The sequence below is a fragment of the Aquarana catesbeiana genome, linkage group LG04, assembly GCF_042186555.1.
Source record: "Aquarana catesbeiana isolate 2022-GZ linkage group LG04, ASM4218655v1, whole genome shotgun sequence".
In the NCBI taxonomy this organism is placed as follows: domain Eukaryota; kingdom Metazoa; phylum Chordata; class Amphibia; order Anura; family Ranidae; genus Aquarana; species Aquarana catesbeiana.
Window position 1 is genome coordinate 490,934,421 of NC_133327.1, and position 25,936 is coordinate 490,960,356.

The window sequence follows — 25,936 nt, forward strand, 5'->3', positions numbered from 1 at the left end:
TAATTTCAAGTCTATGTATTTCCTCCAAAATCTCTACCATCTCCCTCTGTCCCTCCTTTCTAATATGCGTACCCAGTGAAATAATTTCCCCACTGATAAACGCCTTATAGGCCTCCCATACTATTTGATCGGATACCTCTCCAGATGTATTAATTAAGTGTTCTTGCATAGCAAGACCACTTACTGTTATCTCACATATATATTATTCTTATTATTATAGCCAAATTTACCACCCTAACTCCTCCCACAGTTTTTACACTACATAGACAAGTAATATACCGAAACGTGCGGATTGTTCCCGAATGGTGTGCTATTACTTTGTGGAACGTTTCGCCGAATGGTTCACGAAATATCGTCGTTTTTGCGGCGAAATTGGTCCCATAGGAATGAATGGGGAAACTAGAGTGGGAGATGACAAAAGCTGGAAAATCAGAACATGATTTCTAAACTGCCGCCACTCCCTCATTTTCAAGCCCACCTACACAAATCTTATATCAAAATGTTCAGCTATCCCTGCTGCCACTAAACATGTCCACGGCTAAGCCATAGTCCTGATAGTTTTCACAATATGACCATTTGTTTGCAACTCATGCCGTCCATTGACATTCATTGAAACTACACTCTAGCCCCCTCCAAATTTGAAGGGCAATTTCTAAACTGCGACTGTGCCTTCATTTTTAATATTTCAGAGACATACTATACATCAAAATCTAGGTCTGGGTCTTGTGATTCTCACAATATAAAGATCTTCGCTGTAGGATGTATAGTTTTTAAAATACGGCCATTTGTTTAGAGGTCATTTCAGGAAATTTTAGCCATTAATCAGAGTGTACTGTGTGTGTTTTGTTGCCATGGTTACCAAAGCTTCTGTTATACACAGGGGGGGAGGTGGCTGGAGCATCTCAGCTGATTACAGAGCCCGGGGGAGGGGACAGACACACCATGTACTGATTTATAATAGAGGAATATGATGGGGCAGTTTTGATGGGGTAATTCTGATGGGGCAGTTTTGATGAAGCAGTATTTGGGAAGCATAAACAGGGCATGAGCGTTGCTAGGAAACAGTGGTTGTAAACACAAGATGCTGAGACACCCCAAATGCATGTGACTTCATCTGCTAGACTTGATAATGCTTGTAGACTCCTCCCACAGTTTTCACACTACAGAGACAAATAATATACCGAAACGAGCGGATTGTTCCCGATTGGTGTGTTATTACTTTGTGGAATGTTTTGCCGAATGGTCCACGAAATGACGTTTTTGCGGCGAAATTGGTCCCATAGGAATGAATGGCGAAATGTTCAAAACTAGAGTGGGAGGTGACAAAAGCTGACAACCCCATGATCAGCCAAAACATTATGACCACCCCATGATCAGCCAAAACATTATGACCGCCCCATGTAAAAAAAAAAATATTTTTGAAAAAAAAAAAAAATTTTGGAAAAAAGTAAAAAAATAATTTTTGAAAAAAAAAAATCATTTTTGAAAAAAAAAAAAAATATTTTTGAAAAAAAAAATATTTTTGAGAAAAAAAAAATTATTTTTGAAAAAAAAAATATTTTTGAAAAAAAAATTTCTTTTAAAAAAAAATTATTTTTGAAAAAAAAATATATTTGAAAAAAAAATATTTTTGAAAAAAAAAAATTATTTTTGAAAAAAAAAAATTATTTTTGAAAAAAAAATTACTTTAAAAAAAATAATTTCGAAAAAAAAATTATTTTTGAAATAAAAAAATTCATTTTTGAAAAAAAAAATTACCTTTGAAAAAAAAAATTACTTTTGAAAAAAAAAATAATTTTTGAAGAAAAAAAAAATCATTTTTGATTAAAAAAAATTCATTTTTGAAAAAAAAAATTACTTTTGAAAAAAATGTTCAGCTCTTTCAGCGAATGATGGAACTTTTTTACTACTATTTACACTTTTTAAAATATTAAGCTTTTTAACACTTTTCACAGTTACTCAAGCCACTCCACCCCACCCAGTTACTCCGCCCACTCCAGTTGTAGAGGCAAGAACACTTTCACAATTTCCCCAGAAATTGTACCTTTTCTAGTTTCAAAATATAATGCTAATGTGCGAGACAGGGATTCTGCACTCTGTTTATCATCCAAAATAGATTTGTTCAAACGCCATGTTCGTTCCATACTTCCAACCGATGCAAGACAAATCGTTAAACTTATTGGAGCGTGGTCTGATATAGTGATTGACTCGATAGTGGACGAGCACAAACAGTTCATGTAATACTGATCCCCCATCAAGTCAATCCTTGAATACGCATTATGTGATTTGGAGTAATAGCTGAAATCCCTGTCTTTCTCATGAATCACCCTCCAACTGTGTCCCAAATGCAGAGAGTGAAGGCGCTGCTTGAAATGCTATTGATATTTAAAACTCTGTGGGACAAAAGATTTTCCCCGAAGAGGTATCCAGACTGAGATCCAAAGTGATATTAAAATCCCCTCCCACAACCAAAAAACCTTCCCTAAACTTCCCCAGTTCAAACTTCAAAGTTTTCGAAAAAGAAATTTAACTGTATGATTATTGGGGGCATATATAGTAGTGAAGGTATAACGTAGACCCTGGATCTTACCCTTAACAAAGAGAAAACGACCCTCAGGGTCAACTCGTATTTCTGTAGGTACAAAGGGACATGATTTATGGATAGTTAATGTAACTCCTCTAGCCCTAGGAACTGGTGATGGTGCATGGAACCATTGATTATACTGAAAAAGAGACATTCAAGGGGCCAACCCTGTCACAAAGTGCGTCTCCTGCAGAAACACTATCTCTGTCTTCATGTGACGCAGTTCGTGCCAGACAGCCCTTCTTACCAGATAAACAAAGCCCTCTCACATTACATGATACAATCTTTATTCTACCTGTGATTGTCTCAATACATATAGTTCCATGGGTCTCTTAAAATGGTGTTGCGCTCGGTCGATATTTGTTCCAACCCTCTGGGTTTTCTCCCCTTGCATACATCTGATGGGAGGAAGGGAAAACAAAACAAAAGAGAAAAAAAAAAAAAAACTCCACAAACTGTACCAAAATACTTCCACAACAAATAACATAATGTACCACTATGTGTGGAACACCCCCTAGGGGAAGACGAGTCCAGGCAGGGGTATACCGCCTGTGTCAGAAGTCCCCTTCCCTTCTGCCGCTTGGCAGAAAACAAAGTCCCTTGTCTTGGGACTGACCTATTGGGGGAGAAATTGTTAAAAAAACATGAACAGAACACCCTGTGCTCCCTGGGCTTCCAGTTATATTCCTTTACTATTATTATTTCACAATACTTTACATTTTGCGTCAGGGATTCAAAAAGTAGAGGAGATAATCTATATAATCTCTTCTACCCATTCCTACTCTATGCAGTTAATTCCTTTCCTATTGACCTCACACCCTTTTTAGGTATGTCCTTCTGGGGCTAAATTATAATCCTGTCTGTTCGAATGATTTTTCCGTCGGCCTTTGGGTGGCCTGTTGCCATCGTTCTGGTCATTGTAACGATGACTTAGTTATTCAATCTCCAGTCCGGAAAGTCTACCAGAGGTGACTCCAGCACTTCTATAAAATGCTGCAGGTCATCTTTAGTTTGAAGTTTTGCTGTTTTCCCATTCCATGTTTCTATAACCCTAAAGGGCTTCCAGCAGAGGTTTAATCATTCTTCCGTGTTCTATGTGATAAATCTGGGAACAGAGCTATTTGTACACCCTCAAAGTCAACCGTGGGTTTATTGCGGACTACTTTCATAATGGCTTCTTTCACTGGGTATCTGTGAATTTTACAAATGACATCTCTTGGTCTCTCTGCATTTTGGGGGGGTTGGGAGAAGAGCACGGTGCACTCTGTCTATTTCGATCTTATCTGGTGCAAATGCCCCCAGAATTGACTGGAATAGGCTGATCACTTTTGGAAGCAGTTCAGTGTGTTGTTTTATTTCAAGCAAGCCCCTTATGCGTATATTCTGCCTACGGTCTCTATTTTCATGATTATCCTTCTGATCCAATAGAGAATTCTTCATGATTTCTTCAACACTTCTTCATGATTTTTTGACATATCTTGTATATTGCATATATTATTTTAATTTTTTTTTTTATGGTTGAACTAGGTGGACTTGTGTCTTTTTTCAACCTGCCTAACTATGTAACTATGTATATCAGCCACTACCTGTCTAATATCCTCCTGACCCGTCTCCATTTATTCCACTCTGTGACCCAATGCTCCTATATCCTCCCTTAACCCCTCCACCGCCTGTTTACATAATGTTTCAACAGTAGTTATAAGTAACTGAATATCTTTCTTTGTTACATAGTAGGTGAGGTTGAAAAAAGACACAAGTCCATCAAGTCCAACCTATGTGTGTGATTATATGTAAGTATTACATTGTATATCCCTATATGTTGCGGTCGTTCAGGTGCTTATCTAATAGGTTTTTGAAACTATCGATGCTCCCCGCTGAGACCACCGCCCGTGGAAGGGAATTCCACATACTTGCCGCTCTTACAGTAAAGAACCCTCTACGTAGTTTAAGGTTAAACCTCTTTTCTTCTAATTTTAATGTTGGGAGTGCTCTTAAATGTTCTCTTAAATCCCAATCCACTGTAAGCTCTGGTTGAGATTTAATTGTATTAGAGTCACAGTTCAAAGAGTTGGCATACTGCACCTGCCCTGTAGAGGCAGTTCCAGGTTTAATCACAAGTCCTTTACTGGTCTGTGCAAATTCACTGCTGGGCTTTCTAGTACCCCCTTTTTCTCCCAGACGCACCACTTCCACGGATTCAGCTACCTCTCCTGGGATTCCTTCCACCTCATGAAGACTCAGAACCGCTCCTGTATGTTCCCCATCTGAGTTAGCAGCTTCCCACGCATGGGCCATGGGATCTCTACCCTCTCCTGGGAGATCCACTTCCGGGATTGTAAGGCATTGCTTTAAACTTAGGGGTGAATGGCCTCGACCAGGTGTTATATTAACCCTTCCAAAGCCAGCCGCTCCTCGGCCCTGTGCAAGGGGATCATGTCCGGCCAGCCTCATTCCTCCCTTCAAGTCCGGGGAGCCGTGCCTCCTTCCCTCCTGGACTGGCATTCTCTTTGCCATAAACATGATGTCCACCCTCTGTGCAGTGAGGTAGGCTCTGAGCCCGTTTGCCTGGCTCTTTCCACCACTGAGCGGATGTGCAGCTGTGCGGCGGCGTGTGGATATGCCTCTGTCAGTCAGGAGCCCGCCACACTACCACTACCTGTCTTCCTGGAGCCCAGGGATCACGGCGCGCTCAATCAGCATGTCTGTTCATGCCACGCCCCCAGCCCCTACTGACTCCTATTTAACATGTGGTTGAATGTGATTGCTTAATTATGAACACCGCTACATCTCCAGTTTTTAAGAGGGTGTGCACACTTATGTAACCACATTATTGTATTTTTTGTTTTTTAACTCCACCCTAAAAGATTTCAGTTTGTTTTTTAAATTGAGTTATACAGTTTATAGGTCACATTAAAGGGGGGGGGGGGGGGGTCGTTCTGAAATGATTTTTCTTTGTCTTGTTTTTTTACATCACAGAAACCTGACATTTTAACCTCCCTGGCGGTTTTCCCGAGTGTGGTTCGGGGTTAAAATTCAGTACCATTAACGGTAACCCCGAGCCACACTCGGGATCGCATTGCAGGATCCTGGGGCGGCGTTACTTACCTTGTCCCCGGGATCCTGCGATGTCCCCCGCAGTGTCCGAGGGCTCCGTCCTCCTCCGAAGCCTCTCTGTGCCAGGCTCCGTTCCCTGCGAGCGGCGCGACGCACGGGGGCGGAGCCTGGCGGCAAATTCAAAAAACTGTCAAAATCATAACACATACAGTACTGTAATCTTACAGATTACAGTACTGTATGAAATTATTTCACATCCCTTTTGTCCCCAGTGCTCTGGCCCATGCCCTGCATGCAGTTTTACATGATATACACTGTTCTTTCTGCCTGGAAACTGGAGATTGTCCATAGCAACCAAAAAGTGTCCCTTTATGTCAAAAGTGGCTTTAGACCAGCTAGAAAACAGCGATAATAAATTAGAACACTTGCAGAATTGAGCGATAGTGAATTGTGGGGAAATTTATTTTATTACTATTTTTTTTTAATTTTTTTTAATTATTTATTTTTATTTATTATATTATAATTTATGTTTTTGTGTTTCAAACTTTATCATACCCGGGATATCTACTAGACTCTGGTTTGGACAGATTTAAGTGTGTTATTGTTAAGATTTACAGACCTACAATATAAAACGCCAAATTTCCATGCAAAATAATGGTACCGCTTTCAGCACCTAAAATCCGAAATAATCATACCGCCAGGGAGGTTAACAGGGGTGTGTAGACTTTTTATATCCATTATGTGAAACTCCAGCCAGGTAGCGTCATAGTTAGGATTCGAATCGACGACCCTAGTGCTGCCAGGTGGAAGCGCTAAGCAATTAGCCACTGTGCTGCCTACGTGGAGACAAATGTGTTTACTGGTGTCATCTATACAACAAGCAGATGTCCTGACATCCATAGATATTCGGGATGCTTACCTTCACATACCTGTTATTCCCAATCCTAATTCCTTGCATTTTTTTTCTGGGTAGCAACTTTGTTAATTTTCATAGTGCATAATCCTAGAGGTGAAAGCTGTACCCACATATTTCAAAATAGAAACTGTTTTACAGTGAGTACAAAAGAATCCGTGTTTTAAACTTCTCACTTACAGTTTATGAGTAGACTAATTTACATTCATTAAGAAAACCCACTGGATGTAAGAGAACGCTTAAAAATTACACTTGGCTCCTGTTCATGACTACTAATTTTTGTGCAGATAGGGTTCTCTATTTTGATTTATCATGTTTAGCATATCTCTGTAGAGAATGACTTGTGCTGTTGTTATGAACTCTGACTAAAGTAACCGTAAAACACAAAGTTTTATTCACTGCCAGTGGAGAGAGGATTTTGCAGACACCGTTCCATTTTTGGTCCCAACTTTTTTGTTCAATCCATACAGAGTAAATACAATAACTGATATACTCAGAAAGAAAGAACATCTTAATTGCTTTGTGTAATGCAAACCAACTCAGCAAGTGCTTTGAAGTAAATATATTTTCCAAAAAACTGAATAAAAATATATTTTACGCTGCATTCACATCATAGTAGCACATTAACAACACACTCAAAAAAATGTATGTCATGCTTGAAATGCTATTCATAGTTAATGGCTCCCCAAACATGGCAAAAAATGCTGCCCTATGCACAAAGCTTGACAATGCGACAAAAACATATGAAAACTCACATACATACCATGTGCAACATAGTGTGAAAGGGGCTTAGAGGCATTAGTTCCTCTTTAAAGTGCCTCTTACAAATCTTTGTGGACAAAAGTGTATGACTCTAACTATTATTTTTCTATACTTTGTAGGAATTTATTTGACCAACATTTTAAAAACAGAAGAAGGCAATCCGGATTTTCTGAAAAGGCATGGGAAGGAACTGGTGAACTTTAGCAAAAGGAGGAAAGTGGCTGAGATCACTGGTGAGATCCAGCAGTACCAGAACCAGCCTTACTGTTTACAAGTAGAGGCTGACATCCGTGTAAGTAGATTTCTTGTTGTGGTACATTGGGATAATGAAACACAGAACTTTAAGACTGTTTTCACCCGAGGCGTCGGCGGTAAAGCGCCACTATTTTAACCGGTGCTTTACCGTCGTTTTAGCGCCACTATTCGACCGCTAGCGGGGCTCTTTTAACCCCCGCTGGCAACCGAAAAGGGTTAAAACCGCCCACAGAGCGCCACTGCCCGTTGATTTCAATGGCAGTGGAGCTTTAGGAGTGGTGTATACACCTCTCCTACAGCGCTGCAAAGATGCTGCTTGCAGGACTTTTTTTACCGCCCTGCAAGCACACCGCTCCAGTGTGAAAGCCCTCGGGCTTTCACACTGGAGAGGCTCTTTACAGGCGCTATGCGGGCGCTATTTTTAGCGCTGTAGCGCCTGTAAAGCGCCTCAGTGTGAAAGCAGTCTAAAAGTGTAGATAAACTACTCTGGCCCATAAAAAATAGAGAGGGAGTAGGTGATGGGCAATACTAATACTATTCCTGTGTAAACAGGGATTTCTTTACTCTATAATATTCTTCAAGACAAATTATTATTTCTAAAAACCACACCCTTTCTTAAATGGGAAACTGATCTGCCTACACTGTGATAAGAGGGGAAGGAAGGAGGAGGAAGGGGAAGGGGCTAGCTCAAATGTATAGAGAGGTGAATGAAAAATGAAAAAATTATACAAAATATAAAGGTATAATGAGCATGAGGGCTAGTATCATACTAGCACATAAAAATATAATGTAAATACTGAAACAGAAGAAAAGAAAAATCTCAGTGCAAAAGGGCTAGTATCATACTAGCACATATGTGGTAACTCAGCAAATACTTATCAAAAGAAAAATCTCAGTGCAAAAGGGCTAGTATCATACTAGCACATAGCACATATGTAGTAACTCAGCAAATACTTAATGGTGACTCCAAGTAAATAAATAAATGGTGAACAGTCCCACCACCTTGTAGTACAAAGTGCTCAAACAATGAGTCATCAGTTCCAAAAGGCAAAATGGAAAAATTATACAAAATATAAAAGTGTGATGAAATGTAATAAAGTGCAGTCTAATGAGGACTAAATCCGAATAAACTGAAGAAACAAAATAGCCTAAAACGTATAAAAAGCTATGAAATGAGTGACAAATACAGTGTGGGTACAAAAAAATTGAACAAAATAAAATATATAAATCAAACAAAGTCCATGTGCATGAGGGCTAGTATCATACTAGCACATAAAAATATTGTAAATACTGACACAAAAGAAAAGAAAAAAATCTCAGTGCAAAAGGGCTAGTATCATACTAGCACATATGTGGTAACTCAGCAAATACTTATTGGTGACTCCAAGAAAAATAAATAAATGGTGAACAGTCCCACCACCTTGTAGTACAAAGTGCTCAAACAATGAATCATCAGTTCCAAAAAGGCAAGTCCACAAGCCACAGGGAAAGGAAAAAAGTCTTCAGTGGGGACACCTCTGTGCTCGCAAGCAGCTCACCTTACTGCTGCTGTTTTTTATATACCATCCTGCACACCCACCACCGAATCGCCTGAACTACTCGATGGGACCCTTGCTTGCTGGTGATTTGTTACTGGATTACAAGCTGTTGTCTTGCAGCAGTAGCCCTCATGCTCATTATACCTTTATATTTTGTATAATTTTTTCATTTTTCATTCACCTCTCTATACATTTGAGCTAGCCCCTTCCCCTTCCTCCTCCTTCCTTCCCCTCTTATCACAGCGCAATCACCACTTACTTTATTCACACCACTTTTGTCTGTTTGGATCAGCCATTTAGGTGTTGCAGCAGTGCCTCTTAGCATAGGTATTTCTGACAGCGCAGGAGTTTCTTCATTATCTATTGATCTGCCTACACCACTACTCAGTTGATAAGGGCTTTTAAACCAGTATACAAAGCTTCCAGTTGGGAACCACTGGGAATTGAGCCAAAAAATTGCCCTGTGGTGGTACCTGATCTCACTTAGATTAGCCAAATTCTCACCCTCTCATACCCCGCTCTGTTGAACAGGTTGTGTCCCTATTGGAAGCTTGTTGCATATTCTATGGTCTTGCAAACATCTTACCAGCCTCTGGTGGAAAATGTTTCAAAATATTGCAGGAATTCTCTTTGAGGTTGACAACTTCTCAGTGCACCCTTGTTCTGTAGTGACGAATATAGTTTTAGCGGCACAGCTAACTATTGCAAGGCAATGGAAGAGTAATTTAGTGCCTAATCCATCATTAGCTGTTGAGATGATCAAAACACATATGTATGAATATATGTTGACACTATGCATCTTGATTGATTTCCTATCATGTGTATTGCTAAACAATACTTTTTCTATTTGTACTGCTTTGTCTAAAACCTCACCAGCCTATATCATTCATGTGTTGCCCTGCATGGTACTCCCATACCTTATACTTTTTCTGTATCCACATTCACTTTTTACACCTTAAAAACAAAAACTTACAGAGAATTTATATATATACATATAGAAAGGGTATTTACTTTAGCCTCTTGATGAAAATACACTATATTACCAAAAGTATTGGGACACATGCCTTTACAAGCACATGAACTTTAATTGCATCCCAGTCTTACTCCGTGGGGTTCAATGTTGAGTTGGCACACCCTTTTCAGCTATAACAGATTCAACTTTTCTGAGAAGGCTGTTCACAAGGTTTGGGAGTGTGTCTATGGAAATGTTTGACCTTTTTACCAGAAGCGCATTTGTGAAGTCAGGCACTTATGTTGGACAAGAAGGCCTGGCTCGCATTTTCCACTCGAATATATCCCAAAGGTGTTCTGTCGGGTTGTGCATTGGTCCAAATCATTGGTGGAGGGGGAATTATGGTTTGGGGTTGTTTTTCAGGGGTTGGTTACAGTGAAGGGAACTCTTAAGGTGTCAGCATACCAAGACAATTTCATGCTTCCAACTTTGTGGGAACAGTTTGGGGATGGCCCCTTCCTGTTCCAACATGACTGCGCCGCAGTCCATAAAGACATTGATGAGCGAGTTTGGGGTGGAGGAACTTGACTGGCCTGCACAGAGTCCTGACCTCAACCCGATAGAACATCTTTGGGATGAATTAGAGTGGAGACTGCGAGCCAGGCCTTCTTGTCCACATCAGTGCCTGACCTCACAAATGCGCTTCTTGAAGAATAGTCAAACATTCCCATAGACACACTCCTAAACCTTGTGAACAGAAGAGTTGAAACTGTTTTAGCTGTAAAGGGTGGGCAAACTCAATATTGAACCCTACGGACTAAGACTGGGAAGCCATTAAAGTTCATGTGCGTGTAAAGGCAAACATGTCTGTAGGATGGCCTCTAAGCCTGCTAAGAGGCTGTAATTTTTATCCTTTATTTTGTACATCTGGCTACCTATGCTTGTTCATATTTGTATTTCTCAATGCCCCCTGGGGGACACAATGGGCACCTTGGTATATAGCTTCTAAGAGGTGGAAACCAAATAGAAGGTGAAGTTCCTCCCTTTGGAATATTCTGTCCAGCATTGTTCAGTTTAGCTTAGTTATCTAAAGAAGGTAGGACTTCTCTCCCAAAACCTCTGGATTTACTCGCCTTGTGGGCTCCTTCTGGCTTCCTCTGAAGGGAAAAGGAAAGGGAGGTGCTGCTGTGCCCCAGAAGGGGCTAAGGGTTCCCCTTAATTCCTCGTTGCTGCCAGCTGACCCTTCTTTAAACTTTGTGCCTTTGCTGTTTTTTTGTGCAGTATAAATGCAGCCATTATCTCACCCTGTGTTAATCTTGGGATCACTGCTCCAGTACCACCACAAGGACTCCACCTTCCCTAGGAAACTTCTCTTCCAGCTTTGCTTAAAAGAACCTTTCTTGCTTAGCCTGCTTCTCGTAGGCACCTTTCTGGTTGCATCCCAATACAAAGTGAATGGAGCATGTGAAGATCATCACTTCACTTTGGGAATGTCTGGAAACACATCTTCCCCTGCATCTCCCTCATGACCAATACTTTACAATCTTTTTTTTTAGTTCTGGGCTTTAGTCACCAAAGAAAAGCAAACTGTTGGAATCCATCACCAGGACCCCACTTGCCAGATTCGCTTACCCCTCTATTTCCTCTACTCTGAAATTACAACCTAGAATATGAAGGGTCCATTAAAGTTTCAGTAAAGTTTTGCTCTCTCCAATTTAACACTGCTTTTTGCAGCGGTAGGCAACCTTATAGAGGTGGAGGTCTACCTGAACAACATAAGAAAAGCCAAAGATCACCAGGTACAGTGTTGCCCATTGTGCCTACTCACACCTGATTTAAACCTCTCATTGCCGTACTACCATGTCACAATCACATGCAGTGCACAGCAATCATGGGTTTAGATCAGGTGGTGAGGAGGCAACATATCCCGTCCTCACCACCTATCAAACACACGCAGATCGCTTTTCAGAGGAGCAGCAGTGCCTGCTGCACTTGTTAATGAGTCCTTAGTTGCATTCGGCAACAGCACCCTTGGGTCTGTGGTTGAGTTCACCACCCCCAATCCCTACCTCCCCTTTAGCTGCTGAGGCAGCAGCCAAAGGTATACACATTCCACAGCAGGAATTAAACCCCCTGTTGCTTTTGGTGGGTGCTACCGCCGGCCAATCATGATCCATTCAAATAGGGCCACTCTGTAAGCGCCCCATAACTGCATGCTTCTGTGGGATCCAAGGGGTTAAAGCAGGTAGTGATAAAAGCAACACAACGCTGCCTGATTTAACCGCTTGTTTGCTGTACTGCACAAGGTTGCAGGGCACTTGCAGAGTGGCCTCATTCATTTGAATGGGTCATGCTTGGGTGATAAAAACCCATCCTATGCTGCTCTTGCTCCCTACCACAGCTCCAACTTAACAGGTAGTCCCTCTGCATTGCACTCTGTTTGATGCTCTGGGATGGCAGGTCAGCAAGCCCAGATCGTGATCTACCTATTACCTGGCCGCGATCTACTGGTAGATCACGATCTACAGGTTACTGACCCCCACTCTAAAGCAAGTGGTAGCATATCTTACACTAGAATAAAGGTAAGTTGCCAGAAGCTGGCTGACCTTATAAGCCCATCATTCTTTCTGCGTGTGGCAACTGCTGACCAAGTTTTGACTGAAGCGTGATGTGAAGCTTGCAAGACACCTTCAGCATCACTCATGTCAAAGTCCACTTAATATCTTTGACTGTCTGACACCAAGCCTTTGTTTCCAAGGTATGCATTTTTGACCCCCAATCCTTGGTTCTCTCATTTATTGGGTGGATGCCGAGCCAGTTTTCGCTGCACGTTCTGCAAAGTGTGGATCTCTAAGCACCTGGTGATTGCCAGTGAAGCTTATACTGTTACTGACAGAAAAGGAGATTTTGGCACTTACCTTAAAATTCTTCTCTTTTGTAGATCATTGGGGGACTCTGGTCTTGCCCATTGTTGATTTTTTTTTTTTTTTTTGGATTCATCAGGCCTGTTGTAAGTTAGTATGTGAATGTTAATAAAACAATGTTAGTGCAGCGCAAATGGTAAAAGAAACGTCCTTATAATCTCATAAACAATGCAATTGGTCTTGGTAGGAAAAAGCTGATATTGTTCCCATGAGCACCAACGATCGCCAAACCAGTAAATGAATGTGCTTACCGGACAAGGTGGACCCCTTAATTATAGGAGGTCATATGAGCCTGGGTTCCTTAGGAACTGGTTAAAGACTGGATCTCATAAGGACACCGATCTTCAAAATCCCCCGGTAAACACACAGGAACTAGATCTGGTCAGTAGCATCGCTCTTTAGGTTTCCAAATTAAAATCTTCCAATACGATAGATCATGGGGTGATCCCAAGCAAAAAAGATTCCAAAAACAGAAGAAAATCTTCTAAGTGTATACCGTATGGCAATTTATTCAAAAAGATTTACAAAAAGTGAAAGCTATAAAAGGCGCTGAACACCGCAACTCGGTAAATGAGAGCTTGACAAGTAAAAACAGACTGTTCGCGTCCGAACAGCTGTGAGAAGGCTGCGGGTGATGTCAAAGGCAAAGCTCCGCCCCCGTACGCGGCGTTACGTCCACACGGACTTCGTCAGTGAGGGTGGAGCTTGTTAGTCACCCTGGATGCTAATATACCCACCGACTGTCAGCAGGGAGTGTTTGGTTCCCGAAAACGGAATTCGCTTAACATTTGCAGAAAATTGTACTTGGGGACACCAACCCTGGACATGGCTAATACTGGCTACTATAAAATTGATAATGAAAAATAAAAAATAACAACTTTATATGCACAGAGCGGCAAAACTTAACTGCGGTCTAATAAAACCTTATTCGGCAAATATGTGGCAGCGTTGTTTCTAAGTGATAAAAATTCGATTTGAAAAATATGAAAACGTATTAAAAACAAACATGTAAATGTTTAACCTGTAAACACCCGCAGCGTTCTCTCACAAAGTGTATAATGTAATATACTTTATATAAAATGTATAAAACTTATGCATAATATTGCACAAAATAAAAACCACAAAAAAGAAACACTAGACATGACAAATAACACCCCGGATGTAGTTATTTACTTGTCAGAGATAAAGCAGTTGAGATCAAACTCAACGTTTAACCCTCTTGGAACAGCCACCCGGGTCTCATGTATCCATAAGGATTCTCTCCGCCTAAGCTGCCTAATAAAATTGCCACCCCTCCAGTGTTTTGTCACTTTCTCTATACCCCAGAATTTCAATTTTTTTGGATCTTTATTGTGGCATATCCTGAAGTGTTTAGATACATAGTGTGTCTTAAGGCCTCTTTTAATGTTATTCACATGCTCCGTTATGCGGACTCCCATAGGTCTAGAGGTTCTACCAACATACTGGAGTCCGCATTCACACTGTAGCATGTACACTACCCCTACAGTGTCACAGGTGATTAAATTTTTGATTTGGTACATTTTATCAGTGGCAGTAGCTAGAAACTCTTTCTTCCTTTTGACATTAAATTTGCATTGCTTGCATGCTGGACATTTTTCACAAGCATAAAAACCAGACATGAAATTAAAAATTCTGTTTTCCTTAATCACAGGAGGGTCCACGACCCCAGGGGCTATGATATCCCTTAGAGTGGGGGGTCTCCTGTATATGAATCTTGGGCGAGCTGGCAAAGTTGGACCTAGTATATTATCCTTTTTTAAGATGTCCCAATGTTTTAGAATGATTTTTTCTCCCTTTTTATGTTGAATATTATAATCCAAGATGATCCTATATTGAAAGTCATCCTGGTTGGCACTCCTGTTCTTGTTTGAATCTGCTACCAAAATCAATCGGTCCATTGTGCCCACTTTCGCCAATTCCTCTGATATATGTGCTTCATTATATCCTTTTTGTACAAACTTTTCCGCCATAACATTAGCTTCTGAGAAAAAATCACTGTCGAGAAAGCAGTTGCGCCGAAGGTGAATAAATTGCCCTCTAGGTATGTTCGGCAACCATGAATTATGATGACAACTATCCCAGGGAATGTAACCATTCTGGTCTGTTGGTTTAGTATGTGAATGTTAAACTACAAGTTAAAATGGGAAAATTGCCCAACCCTTCTCCCTAGCTCCTTTAATGCACAGATCGTAGTACCCTCTCCAGCAGGTGCATACTAACCTACATACTTACCTCCTCCAATGGTTGTGGCCTTCTGCAATGTCTGCAGTCTAGTCCTTACAAATATTGTGTCGAGCTTCCTGCGCATTAACTTTGCATGCAAAGTTCCTGTATAGCAGGGACAGTGCCCAATTGAAGTCTAAGGAATGTTCGCATGCAGGCACTGGCAACCCAACTTTTGGTTTTTACCTGCTGGGCTGCCAATATAGTTTGTAACTGGGTGATCATATTGGCACAAACTTTGTATGGATGCTTTTCTTCAGTGGGACAAACTATTTGGAACTACCTTGAATGAGATCATGAAGAATGTCAGTGAAGAGGAGAGAGAACTTATCTTCCCCAGTCTAGTATAACCAAGAACCCTTTACACTAGAGTGTGCACCATTTTCTGAAAACTAATTGTTTATTGCTCACAAGGATTCTCCTCTAAGGCGATGCATGCCCTGAAATGACCACCTCAGCTGGGTTCATCCAAGCTTGGCAAGCCAAGACTTCAGAGCTCCTGTTGGTTTCAGCACAGCGCAGACACCTGGGTATGGGAGGTAGTGGCAACAGGCTGCAACATATTTACAGTCCACAGCTCCCAAAGATTCTTTATTTTGAATCTTTCTCTTCTCTGTTTTCTGCAGAACTCTTTCAAGCCATAGAAAGTTTGGTGCCTCGGGGGGGGGGGGGGGGGGGGCATTATTCCATTTCCTGTTTCTTCTCAAACCTGGTTATGATGTTCAAGAATGGTGGCATTTGTCAAGTCCTGGACCTAAAACCCTCAATGCTCCTTGTGAGATTTCTGAGGCTCCATATGGTGTCTTTGTAATCTGAGATTACTTACCCCCCCGAGCTACATTGGCCCAGAAGCCAGGAAATCAACATAGGTATCACGCCAAAGACTTTGGAGAAGTTTAGCTGGATGTCCAAAAGTCCTTGGTCCTTGTCCCTTCAGTTGGATGATCTTAATTTGATCCTGGTCTCTGGTATGCTGAGTGTATGTCCTGAGATGATAATGCAGGTGAGTAAGGTGACTGGACCCGATGGTCACTTCCTTTGACTTGGTCCCCTTCACTAAATTCCATACAAGGACTTGGCAAAAGGAGAAATTTTCACTGAACTGGGAAATTCATCGCTGATCACAGACAATCTTACCCTCTTGTGGTTCAGTGCTGACATCAGGCAATGCCTCACTCTCAGGTGGAAAATTCTTAGGAATAACACAAGCCTTTCTGGTTGGGTGGGAGTTCAGTCTCTTATTTAGTTTGTTGATGCTCTGGGTGATACCGCTGTCCCTGATTAACTGGACAACACTTCAGGAAAGTCATCTGGTGAAAGTCCAATCTGACATTACAGTGAGCATATGTAAACCACCAAAGTGGCTCAAAAATCCTTACCACAGCCAAGGAGATCGAACACATTCTCTTATGGGTGGAACAGTGAGACGCAACAGTCCTACAAGTTAACATTCCCGGTGTGGGAAACTGGAAAGCAGACTTCCTAGTTTTCAGTGTCTCCATCTAGGAGAATGGTCTCTGCACCAATAGGAGTTTTATCAAAACTGTGTGTGAAATTTGGGCGTCGATCTGATAGTATTGCAACTGGATAGGTTTGTTGCAAGATCCAAGGATCTCTCCTGGTGTAGATGCTTTAGTAGCACCATGGGATGAATACATTCTGAGATTTGTTTCCTTAAAACTTCTTTCCTGGCTTCTGCAGTGGAACACTCCAGACTAGCCCAGGAGGGCTTGTTACTCAGACCTGGTTTGTCTACTCGCAGATACACCTTAGTGTCCGTCAGAGCGGCTTGATCATTAACCCAGAATGTAGTCCTGCAACCTGATTTTCAGTCAACGAATTTAACTACAAGGCGGTTGAAGGTCAGGTGCTGAGCAACCAAGGCCTGCAAGTGCACATTCTTTCAAGGTTTACCATTGCACCTGAAAGACTTACATTAGGTAATGCAGGTCCGTTGGTTTTACCTTCATTTTTTTTTTTCAATATTAGGATTACGATCCTTTATCTGTATGGGGCAGATCAGTAATTACTTGTAAGCGCACTTACAGGTTTTGGCAGTGGCTTATCTTTTCCAACAGCCTTTGGCTAACCATTTCTTCATTCTGGAAACCTTTGTTCTCCATTGTTCCCCGTGTAATGTCTTGTTTTTGACCATGATACTTGAAATTTTTCTTTCAGACCTACAGTGCCTTGAAAAAGTATCCATACTCCTTGACATTTTCCACATTGTGTCATGTTACAGTCAAAAACATAAATGTATTTTTCATTGGGATTTTTTGTGATAGACCAACACAAAGTGGCACATAATTGTGAAGTAGAAGGAAAATGATAGATGGTTATAAAAATTTTTTACATATAGCTGAAAAGTGTGGTGTGCATTTGTATTCAGCCCCCTTTACTCTGATACCCCTAACTAATATTTAGTGGAACTAATTGCCTTCAGAAGTCACCAAATTAGTAAATAGAGTCCACCTGTGTGTAATTTAAACTCAGTATGAATGCAGCTGTTCTGTAAAGCCCTCTAGGTTTGATAGAGAACCTTAGTGAACAAACAGCATAATGAAGGCCAAGGAACATACCAGACAGGTCAGTGATAAAGTTGTGGAGAAGTTTAAAGCAGAGTTAGGTTGTAAAAAAAATATCCCAAGCTTTGAACATCTCACTGAGCACTGTTCAATCCATCCTCCGAAAATGGAAAGAGTATGGCACAACTGCCCAGAAAGGAGAGCATTAATCAGAGAAGCAGCCAAGAGGCCCGTGGTAACTCTGGAGGAGCTGCAGAGATCAACAGCTCAGGTAGGAGAATCGGTCTACAGGATTACTATTAGTTGTGCACTCCACAAATCTGGCCTTTATGGAAGAGTGGCAAGAAGAAAGCCATTGTTGAAAGAAAGCCATAAGTAGTCTTGTTTGCAGTTTGTGAAAAGCCATGTGGGGGACACAGCAAACATGTGGAAGAAGATGCTCTGATCAGATGAGACCACGTTGAACTTTTTTGGCCTAAAAGCAAAATGCTCTGTGTGGCAGTAACACTGTACAACACTCCATCCCCATCGTGAAACATGGTGGTGGCAGCATCATGTTGTGGGGATGCTTTTCTTCAGTAGGGACAGGGAAGCTGGTCAGAGTTGATAGAAAGATGGATGGAGCCAAATACAGGCAATCCTAGACAAAAACCTGCTAAGTGTCTACAAAAGACTTAAGAATAGGTTTGCCAAGCTTGTAGCATCATACTTAAAAATACTTGAGTCTGTAATTGGTGCCAAAGGTGCTTCACAGTTACACACAGTTAGCCAGGTTGAAAAGTCCATCCAGTTTAACCAAATAAAAAAAAATACAATCCCATATACACAATCCTTCACCCACAGTTGATCCAGAGGAAGGCTTCAACAAAGTATTAAAGAGGAAGTAAACCTTCTCTGCTTACATTTACCTATAGATAATCCTATAATAAGGCATAAGCTATCCACACATTATACAATTTTCTTGTTCAATTTCCTTTAGATTTACCTTCAACTATGTAGTACAAGGGCCTGCCTGATTGCACGCAGATTGAAAGTGTATAGCTTTGACCTCATATTATATGGTTTTGGTAAATCTAGGGGAAATTTGTACAAGAAATTTGCATAAGGTATGGCCAGCCTTTCCTATAGGTAGTGAAAATCTCCTAAACGGTACACGTTTAGGAGATATTTACATTACATGCAGGCAGTGACATCACTTGCGCATGCGCTCTGAAGGAACAGGTACGGGTCCTGCCGAGCCCCGTGCTGTGAACGGCAGCTCCGGTACGAATGTGCGGAAGTGACTTCATCGTGGCTGTGGCCAATCACAGTGCCGGAGCATGCAAACCCGGAAGTAACTCCGGGTAAGATGCAACAGCTTTGTTCTAAGGTAAATATTACATAATGAGCTAGTATGCGATGCATACTAGCTCATTATGCTTTTGTCTTCCAGGGTTTGTTTGTCTTTTCCCCAGAGTATACGACCTCTTTAAGCAAAGGCTTTGAATACTTATGTACATGCGATTTTTCTTTTCCATTTTTTATTTGTAATAAGCTTGCAAAGATTTTATGGGGTATTGTTTGTAGAATTCTGAGGAAAATAATGAATTTAATTCATTTTGTAATAGGGCTGTAACATTAACATAGTAAAATGTGGAAAAAGTAAAGCGCTGTGAATACTTTCCAGATGCACTGTATAGGAATCTTTGGTGCTATGTCCCTCAAAGAACATCCAATGTAAGGGTTTCATGGTGAATACAAAAAAATCTAATTTTTACATTATCAGAAAAATTTGCTGCAATTGCTGAAATCCTGTTTACAGGCACTGCCTGTCAACTTGAAAAGAACATTGTAGCTGCATATATGTTGTTTCTTTAAATAGGTTGCACCTTCACAACTGTTTCAGTACTCAAAAAGACTGTTCTCCACACTTTTTTTGTAGTTTAGTTGCACATAAACAGCTTAGATTAGCATATCTCAACTTCATGACTTTCAGATGTTTTTGTTTTTTTAACTAGGTATTAGTGTAGCTATACTCCCTGTGTGGTTTGTTTGCCATACCTTATAATAATGGACCTATGTGTTTTGGCTGAAGTTTGCAATGTCATAGCTAATTGATTCCCCCTAGGTCCATGGTTTTCTACAGTTGGCTGTGCCTTATTGCCAAAGGGACAACACAACTTCCTGTTTCAGGTCACTACATCCAGCCAGGGCCGTCTTTAATATAGACTGGACCCTGGACAAACATTTTCTTGGGCCCCCTCTTCCATGCAACTTCGCTCTCCACATGCTTTGAGACATACAATAAATAGCAGCTACACTCAAAATCACGTAATTTACGGAATCTGATCAGGCAGCATTTGCGATTGGTTGCCAGAGGTTACAGTGTATCATTGCCACTCGCTGACTGGCTGCTAGAGATTACAGCACACGTTATGGCTCACTATTTATTTTCTAGAGGTTACAGCACGTGACTTCTGCTTGTTGATTGGTTGCTAGAGATTACTGTACATCAATACTGCTCACTAATTGATTGCTAGAGGTTAGTGCACATTATTACTGCTCACTGATTGGTTCCTAGAGGTTACTGCATATCATCTCCTCACTGCCTGCACACCATGGACTGGGGAGGTTAGGGCGCCCATCAATAGACAGAAAACTCCTAGGTATCCTAAGACTCCTGGGATCAGTGGCAATGCTGGAGGAGGGGGGGGGGGGGCTGATCAGTGGCAATGCTGGGGGGGTTGATGGGATCAGTGACAGTGGTGAGTGGATGGGATTAGTTAGAAGGCAGTACACTGTGACAAATTCTGAATAACGTAGAGCAAAGCTGGAAATCTTTGGCAAGTATATGGTGGGGGATTCTTCCATTGTAATGTAGAATTTACAGTGACCACCAATGTGAGGGGGGATTTACAATTACCATCAACGCGAGGGGGAATTTGCACTGACCACCATGTAACGGGGGATTTTATGCCACCCACCAATAGAAAAGAGGGATTTATACACCGACACTAATGCAATAAGGGCATTTACACTAACCACCAGTGTAAGGGGGAATATACAATCATCTCCATATAAGAGGGAATTTACACTGACAACCATTGTCCAGAAGATTTGTACTGACCACCAAATTAGGGTGACACTTCTACACCGACCACCAATGTACATTGACCACTAGTGTAAGGGCAATTCTGCACTTACCACCAATGTAAAGGGAAATGTACACTGATCACCAATGTTATGAAGAATTTACACTGACAACCAATGTAATGGGGAATTTTACATCAACAGCCAATAAAGGGGGAATTCTACACTGGTCACCAATGTAAGGGGGATTTACACTCACCACCAATTTAAAGGGGGCTTTTACATGGACCACCAATGTAAGGGATTATTCAAAACTGACCACAAATGTTTGGATTTTTTTTAACGATTACCAATATAAAGAGGAGTTTCTACACTGGCCACCAGTGTAATCGGGGTTTACACTGACCACCAATGTAAGGGGGACCCTCACACTGGCCACTAGTGTGAATGAAAGGATTGTACACCAAGCCCCAATGTAAAGAGAAGATGTACACTGACCACCAATGTAACTGAGATATTTAGCCTGCGTTCACATTTGTGTGTGTCGGGAATACATGCAAAATCGCTTTCCTGACACCACAGAACATGCTGCCCTTTAGCAGATACACAGAAGTACCATTAATTGTTAATAACACCCTCATGCATCAGCTGAGATGTGCGTATTCAAAATTTGCACCAAAATTCAGGGTGCTGTGGCACCATGTTCTTTTGAAGAAGAGTTCCACCTCCAATTTGCTTACCTTTCCAGAACAGGTTGATGTTAGGCTTAATGATTATAGTTGTAGGCAGGACTTTCCAGCATGCTCCTTTACCTCCCCAGTGGGCAGCATTCAGCAGAAGTGATGGTAGACATGACCTCAGGGGGACATATGAATTCCACCTCTATTTACATATTAATGCCGCGGTCCACGACTATTTACATATTAATGTTGCCGCTATTTACGTATCAATGCAGGTTATTTACATGTAAACACAAGGGTCTGCAGATTAGTCATCTGTACATGGCAATAGGGCAGAGTTGGGCAGCAGCAACAGAACTTTACACTGAGATATCGGGACAAAGCACGGGACTAAAGCTTCAAGAGCCAAGGGAATTTAAACTGGGATAGTTGGCAAGTATGAGGCAGCTGCTATGGGGCTCAGGGCAGCTGCCCCTTTTGCCCTGCCTTAACTCACAAATTTTGGAGTGCTGATGTAATGAAAAAAAAATTTCCAGCTTCATCAGCGTGCTCTCTGTGTCTGTGAGGATCGGTTTACACCTGTGCGATGGGGGAACCCTGCAAATCCACAGCGGGTTCCCGCATCTCACCCGACTCGCACAGCAGTTCACACTGCCATATGCGAACTGCCTGGATTGTCAATACATTGTTAACGAACGACACCCCCATTTCAGCTCATATATCGCACTGTGAACTGACAGTTCGGACATGAATCGGATCGCATGGGTGTAAACACCCGTGCGATCCGATTCTGGTGCGGACCAAAAAAATGGGGTCCTGTGTGAGTTTGGCCTGAATGTGATGCGATATCAGCCATACTATCTGTATGGCTGAAATTGCATCGCACAGACATGGCATTTGATTTCCACTGCAGTGTGAATCACATGCGATCTCGCAGAGCGCACTGGTGTGAACCGGCACTAAATGTGCTTGTGTCTGGAAGATCTAATTACTGGTTGCTAGCCCTCACCTGATGAGCAATAGACTGAAAGACCCAGAAATTGTGGTATATGTAATTTATTCCCAATAAAATAAAGCTCTCAGATCACAAACAGAGGTCATGCATTAACCTGTGCAGTGCCATGTTCCATGCTGCATGTTTCTGCACAAACAGAAATTGCTTACAAATGAATATGACAATTTACTATACTATAGGCTGTGCATACAGGGCAACAAATGACACCACAAAACTGCATGATCCATGCGCATCTTATGCAGATGAAAAACACAATGTGCAGGTAGGAAGGTTTATAATGCCTTTTAATTTGATAAGCTGGAGTACCTACTAAGCCAGTCCCCTCAGAAGTACATGTGCCAAATGTTCAGATTCACTGGCTTTCATATCGGATGAACAACTAACAATCAAAACAGTAATGCCCCGTACACACGGTCAGACTTTGTTCGGACATTCCGACAACAAAATCCATGGACTTTTTCTGACGGATGTTGGCTCAAACTTGTCTTGCATACACACGGTCACACAAAGTTGTCGGAAAATCCGATCATTCTGAACGCGGTGATGTAAAACACGTACGTCTGGACTATAAACGGGGCAGTGGCCAATAGCTTTCATCTCTTTATTTATTCTGAGCATGCGTGGCACTTTGTCCGTCGGATTTGTGTACACACGGTCGGAATTTCCGACAACGGATTTTGTTGTCGGAAAATTTTATATCCTGCTCTCAAACTTTGTGTGTCGGAAAATCCGATGGAAAATGTGTGATGGAGCCCACACACGGTTGGAATTTCCGACAACAAGGTCCTATCACACATTTTCCGTCGGAAAATCCGACGTGTGTACGGGGCATTAGAACGTTCTGTCAGTTGTGCATTGTACCATGATACTAGTTGCCAGGTAAATGTTTTTTTTTTTCTTTCTAAAGGGAACTATGACCATGTTATGGAAGAGTGCATCTCAGATCTTTATAAATGTCCGTGTGCCAGGGGTTTTCAGTACTTAATTTCTTATTGGCAAGATGATCATATTGCCAGAAGGTTAATTTGCCTTAAAGTGGTTGTAAACACGCTTTGAAAAAAAAACTAACACCTGCAAGACAAAGGCATAATGAGCTCATTATGTAATACTCACCTGAGATCGAAGCCCTCGCTGAGGTGCCCATACAGAGCCGCGATGATGTCATTCCCGCGCATGCGCCCAGTAACGGCACACTCACTGAAGCAACGGCACATACATTGCTTTAGTTTGTGTCAGTGCGCATGTGCCGATGACGTTGGCACATGCAAATACAAGGGATATCTCCTAAACTGTGCAGGTTTAGGAGATATCCTGGGTAGCTACAGGTAAGCCTTATTATAGAATTACATGTAGCAAAAAGTGGTCTGTAAGGGTTTACAATCACTTTAAGGGCAGGTTCACACCAAGAGCATTTCCGTGCGCTTTTTTTCTTTACTAAAAATGCATGCACAGTGTGTTCCATGTATTCCAATGGCTCTAGTTCACACCAATGCAGTCAGTTCCAGTCAGTTTTCGGTCAGTTTCTGCATCGGATACTGACTGGAAACTGACTGGAACAGACTGCACTGGTGTGAACTAGAGCCATTGGAATACATGGAAAACACTATGCATGCATTTTTAGGGCCAGTTCACACCACAAAAATGCACAGATACGTTCCAAATCGGTTTTTGCTTACAATTCACACCACATGCAGTTCCAGTGCGTTTTTGATACAATTGTCTAGGTTCCAGTACAGTTCTGTGCAAAAATAATGCAGCACACTCTACTTATTTTTTCTGCACCAGAAACTGACCAGAAACTGACTGTGCTGGTGTGAACTAGAGCCATTGGAATACATGGAAAACACTGCATGCATTTTTAGTGCAGAAAAAAAAGGCACGGAACTGCATCTGGTGTGAACTAGCACTAATAGGGATTATTTGGGCTCCAGGAAAAAGAGGGATTTACCAAATTTGTTTTTTTACTCGATTCACTTTTGGCAAAAATTGTGTGCTAGACTAATACAACCTTTTAAATAACTTTCAGAGATTTTTTGAGAACCTAAATCCAATGGGGAATGTTGCAGAGAAGGAATTTGAAGACTACTTGTTCAAGAAGTCGCTGGAAATTGAGCCACGAAATGCAAAGACTTTGCCAAGATTTGTAAGCAGCTCTTAGTTCATATCTAATGCCAAACATTAATGGAAAGTGTTTTAGTCTACAGTCATGTGAATAAGTAAGTGCACCCCATGGTAAGGTTTACCTTTTGAATATATTTAAACAGGCAAACATTTGTTCTTCATTCAAACAGTGCCTACAGAAAATTTGCCTCTTCAATAATTTGTAAAACAAAAATATCAATAGATGTAATGGGAGAGGTAAGTACACCCTTGGTTCCAGAACTGGTATTGCTGCCTTTAGCAGAAATTTCCTCTTGTAAGAATTTTGCATATCTGGCCACCATTTTCAGGGATTCAAATCAGGGCCTTGGCTAGTCCAGTCTATGGCCCTCAATTTTTTTTTTTTTTCCTTTCCTTGATGGATTTGCTAAGATGCTTTGGATCATTTAAACATCCATTTCCAGTTTAACATCAACTTTTGGACAGGTGGCCTTGCATTCTCGTTTATCATACTTTGATATGCTGCAGAATTCGTAGTTGAATGACGAAATTTGCCCAGGCCCTGAAGCAGCAAAGTTAATCCTAAACCATAACATTTTCACCATAATGATTCACAGTCAGTATTAGGTGGATCTCCTGTAATGCTTTCTTTTGTTTGCACCAAACATGTCTCTTGTTACCATGGCCAAACAAAACTCTATCATTGATTCATCAGTCCAAAACCACATTGTTCCAGAAGGCCTAGTCATTAATTATATGTTTGGTAGGCAACTGTGCTCTTGCTCTAATGTTCTTGCTTTTTTCTGGCATACCTTCAATGCTGCAATCTTTCTGATTGTAGATGCATGCACTTAGACACCCCTGTTGCAATTGTTACCCGCAGACCCCACAATAAAAGTATGGGGTTCTTGGAGACTTCATTAAGCACAAAACAGTCAGCTCTTAGGCTTAATTTGCTGGGACGGCCAGTCCTGGATAGATTTGAATCCAATTAATCTATGCCACTAGATTATTTTCCTGACAGTGTAATAATTGATTTTAATTGATTTAGCAGTCTTTTAAAACTTGTGCTAGACATATGGCATCCACAGCCTTCTTTCTGACTGTTTTTGTTCCTGGCACACTTTCAATTTGTATGCAGCCAAGCAGGCCCTTGCACTACATAGTTAAAGGTAAATCTAAAGAAAATTGGATAATGTATGGCCAGCTTTGACAGGTTCCACCTGCATAACTTACTAAGGAGCACATTGGCACATAATCTGGAACACCTGATTCTGAATTCATGGATTTGAAGTGGTGGTAAATATTGTAGGGGTATACT

The 25,936-nt window shown here is 41.3% G+C and overlaps 1 protein-coding gene across 2 annotated transcripts in view; it reads left to right on the forward strand.

The window, feature by feature from the left end:
- The window catches only part of SOS1 (SOS Ras/Rac guanine nucleotide exchange factor 1), a 519,460-nt gene that overhangs the window by 460,838 nt on the left and 32,686 nt on the right, over positions 1-25,936 (forward strand). For both annotated transcript variants that reach the window (XM_073627668.1, XM_073627669.1), the window contains 2 exons: positions 7,433-7,605; positions 24,542-24,658. In XM_073627668.1, coding sequence (XP_073483769.1) covers positions 7,433-7,605; positions 24,542-24,658 — 290 coding nt within the window. The remainder of the gene's footprint in view (positions 1-7,432; positions 7,606-24,541; positions 24,659-25,936) is intronic.